We start from the raw sequence: 3632 nt of genomic DNA, 5'->3' as shown, positions 1-3632 counted from the left end.
GGGGCGCCGTTTTGGGGGGGTCGTGGGTTGGGGGGAGGCTTTTCGGGGTCGTGGGCTCATCGTGCTTTTGAGGGGGGTCACGGTTTTCCGCGGGTTTTTTTGGGGACGGGGACACGGCTCAGGCGTCACGCGGGTTTGGAATTTTGGGAGGAACGTGGCTTTTTGGCGAGGGGTCGCGCTTGTTTGGGGGGCACGTCGGGAGGGGAATAATTTGGGGGGAGGTCCCACGTGCTCAGGCAGGGCTTTGGGACCCCCCGTGTCCCCCCCCCACAGGTTACACCCCCCTGCACGTGGCCGTGCTGCGCCGGGACCTGGAGCTGGTGCAGCTCCTGCTCCGCGCCGGCGCCGACCCCGACCGGCCGGTGGGTGCCCCCCAAAAACCCCCCAAAATAAACCAAAAACGAGGCTGGGGCGGGGGGGGGAGGTCCTCGCCGCCCCCTGACCCCGCCGTGCCCCCCCAGGAGCCGAGCTGTGGCCGCAGCCCCCTGCACTTGGCCGTGGAGGCGCAGAGCCCCGAGGTGGCCGAGTGCTTGCTGCGGGGAGGGGCGCGGCCGGACCCCCGCACCTTCTCGGGGTTCACCCCCCTGTACAGCGCCCGGCGCCGCCCCGACCCCCGCCTGCCGCCCCTCCTGCGCCGCTTCGGGGCCCGCGACCCCCCCAGCAGCGACAGCAGCGACAGCAGCGACAGCGAGGGCGGGGCCGGGGACAGCGAGGTCAGTCGGTGACACACCCGCCCTGTCCCTGTCCCCAGGGATCCCAGGATGAGCGGGGGGCTCCCGGGAGGGCCCCCAAACCCTCCCAAGCCCCCCGACACACACTCTTGTAGCCCTCCCCCCCCAAAGTTCTCTTCACCCCCAGGACGAGTACGACGACATCGTCATCAACAGCAGGCGCTGAGAGCCCCCCCGGGGACCCCCCCTGAGCCCCCCGGGATGGGCTTGGGGGTCCCCCCGCCACCCCCCAGCCGGGGGGACCTCCTGAAGACGCGCCCCCCGCCCCCCAAAATCCCGGGGGAGCCCCAAGGGTTGTGGGGGGCAGTGGGAAATAAAGGAGAGGCTGCGCTCAGAGCAAAGGACACGTTGTGACAATGGGGGGGACATTGTGGGGGGGACACCTGTGTGCAGGACACGTGTGACACTGGGGGACACCTGTGTGAGTGCAGGACGTGCGTGACACTGGGGACACCTGTGTGAATGCAGGACGTGGGTGACACTGAGGGACACCTGTGTGAGTGCAGGACGTGTGTGACACTGGGGGACACCTGTGTGAGTGCAGGACACGTGTGACACTGGGGGACACCTGAGTGCAGGACACGTGTGACACTGGGGGACACCTGAGTGCAGGACACGTGTGACACTGGGGGACACCTGAGTGCAGGTGTGACACTGAGGGGACACCTGTGTGAGTGCAGGACACGTGTGACACTGGGGGACACCTGTGAGAGTGCAGGACACTGAGGGGACACCTGTGTGAGTGCGGGACACGTGACACTGGGGGACACCTGTGTGAGTGCGGCACACGTGTGACACTGAGGGGACACCTGTGTGAGTGCGGGACATGGGTGACACTGGGGGACACCTGTGTGTCCCCAGAGCACGCTTGAAGCAGAGGCCACACCTGTGCCAAGGGGACACACCTGTGCCAAGGGGACACCCCTGTGCCAAGGGCGATTTCCAGGTTTTATTCCCGGGATTTGTCACCGCGGCCGGGGCTGTCACACGGGGCTGTCACACGTGCCCCACCTCCTGTCTGCGCTGTCTCGCGATGTCCCAGCTCCGTCCGTGCCTCCTCCAGGGGGACCCCTCCCCTCAGGACCCCCGCCCCGTTTTGGGGGGGCCCCCCCCGGGCTGGTTGGGGCCGATGTAGCGCAGGAGGGGGGAGGGCGGCCGGGTCAGCACCTCGCGCCCCACCAGCGGCTGCAGCACGGGGGGCACCCGGACACGGCCGTCCTGGGGGGGCACGCGGGGCAGGGTGAGCCCCCCCCGGAGCCCCCAGACCCCCGCGGGACCACCCCCCTCCAGAACACTCACCGGGAGCTGGTTGCACTCGAGGAGCGCGATGAGCATCCGCGACACGGCGCAGGCGGTGCCGTTCACCTGGGGGGGGCACACACGGGGTCACGGGGGCCTAGAGACCCCCCTCCCCGGGCTTTTGGGGGTCTGCCGGGGGTCTTGGGTGGGGGTCACCCACCGTGTGGGCGTGGCTCAGCCGGCCCCCCTCCCCGCTGTACATGATGTTCAGGCGGCGGCTCTGGTAATCAGTGCAGTTGGAAGCGCTGGAAATCTGGGGGGTGAGGGGGAGAGGGGGTCAGCAGGTTTGGGGCAGCCCCCTCCTCCGCTGCAGGGGCCCCCAAAATGGGGGTCCTGATCCGGCAGCAAAGGTGACAATAAAGGGGGGCCGTAAACAGGGAGGGGGTGAGGGGAGCGTCACCCTGGGCGCCTCTGTGTTTTTGAGGTTTTCCCAGAATTGTTTGGATCCTCCCCAAATTACTGGGGCTCTCCCCAAATTATCGGGGTTCTCCCCAAGTTATTCGGGGTCCCCCTGAGTTATTGGGGTCCCAGACTCCCCACTCACCTCCCCAAATTTGCCCCGTCCAGGCATCCAGGCCTCGATGTCGAACTTGCGGTAGGCGGGGAGCCCCAGCTCCTCCGTGGGCATGTCCAGGACCCTGCGGGGCCCGGGGGGGGACAGTTAGGAGAGATTTCGGGGTCCCACGGATTGGGGGGACCCCCCCCCAAATCCCCCTCACCGGTAATGGAGCCCCAGCTCCGAGAAAATCTCCTTCTGGATGCCCAGGAACTCGTCCAGCAGCTCCTCGCTCTCCGTCCCGCGCTCGGCCGCCGTCACCCCGAACATCTCCACCTTTGGGGGGGCACAGGGGGTGAGCCCCCCGCCTCTGCCTCCCCTCCCAGCGCTCTCCCAGTGCTCTCCCAGTGCTCCCAGTACCTTGGTGAACTGGTGCACGCGGTAGAGCCCCCAGGGCTCGCGGCCCGTGTCGGTCTCGGCGCGGTAGCAGGTGCTGGAGCACACCACCCTGACGGGGGACGGGGCTCAGGGGGGACCCCAAAACACCCCAGAGCCCCCCCAGGGGAGCAGGGTGGGATCCCCACAAGGGGAGGGGGTCCCTGGGGGGGCACAGCCCCCCTGTACCTGACAGGCAGGTCCTGCAGCTGCACCGCGTGGTCCATGAAATACCCTGGATGGGGGGACAGAGTCACCCCCAAATCCGTCTGCTCCCCCTTCTCCACTTTTTCCCTCCTATTTTTTAAGATTTTTCTCCCTGGTTCTTCCCCAGTTTTCCCCAGTTTCCCCCCATTTTCTCTCTAGCTCTCCCCCTCCTCCTGCATTTTCCCATTTCCCCCTGGTTTCCCCCCATTCTCCCCCCAGGCTTTCCCAATTTCCCCCCGTTTTCCCCCTGGTTCTCCCAATTTCCCCCCTGGTTCTCCCCCTGGGTTTTCCCGTTTTCCCCCCAGGTTTTGCCCAATTTCCCCCATTTCCCCCGGGATTTCCCAATTTCCCCCCGGGTTTTCCCAATTTCCCCCCGTTTTCTCCCCATTTTCCCCTGGGTTTTCCCAATTTCCCCCCGTTTTCCCCCCCTTTTCCCCCCCCTCTTCCCCCCTTCGTCCCGTCCC

The 3632-nt window shown here is 66.9% G+C and overlaps 2 protein-coding genes across 2 annotated transcripts in view; one reads left to right on the top strand and one right to left on the bottom strand.

Moving 5' to 3' along the window:
- Nucleotides 1-1067, top strand: part of NFKBIB (NFKB inhibitor beta) — a 2844-nt gene extending 1777 nt beyond the window's left edge. The window contains exons 3-5 of the mRNA XM_041411869.1: nt 73-362; nt 462-713; nt 859-1067. Of these exons, the coding sequence (XP_041267803.1) occupies nt 73-362; nt 462-713; nt 859-897 (581 nt within the window). The 3' untranslated portion in view covers nt 898-1067. The remainder of the gene's footprint in view (nt 1-72; nt 363-461; nt 714-858) is intronic.
- Nucleotides 1068-1658: 591 nt separating this feature from the next.
- The window catches only part of SARS2 (seryl-tRNA synthetase 2, mitochondrial), a 4736-nt gene continuing 2762 nt past the window's right edge, over nt 1659-3632 (bottom strand). The window contains exons 8-14 of the mRNA XM_041411868.1: nt 3151-3196; nt 2947-3034; nt 2750-2862; nt 2575-2668; nt 2191-2283; nt 2031-2096; nt 1659-1949 (exon numbers count right to left, since the gene is read on the bottom strand). Coding sequence (XP_041267802.1) covers nt 1809-1949; nt 2031-2096; nt 2191-2283; nt 2575-2668; nt 2750-2862; nt 2947-3034; nt 3151-3196 — 641 coding nt within the window. The 3' untranslated portion in view covers nt 1659-1808. The remainder of the gene's footprint in view (nt 1950-2030; nt 2097-2190; nt 2284-2574; nt 2669-2749; nt 2863-2946; nt 3035-3150; nt 3197-3632) is intronic.

This window comes from Onychostruthus taczanowskii, unplaced genomic scaffold (genome assembly GCF_017590055.1).
Source record: "Onychostruthus taczanowskii isolate IOZ18803 unplaced genomic scaffold, ASM1759005v1 scaffold376, whole genome shotgun sequence".
Taxonomy (NCBI): Eukaryota; Metazoa; Chordata; class Aves; order Passeriformes; family Passeridae; genus Onychostruthus; species Onychostruthus taczanowskii.
Note: the sequence above shows the minus strand (reverse complement) of the source record. Positions and strands in the feature narration are given on the sequence as shown.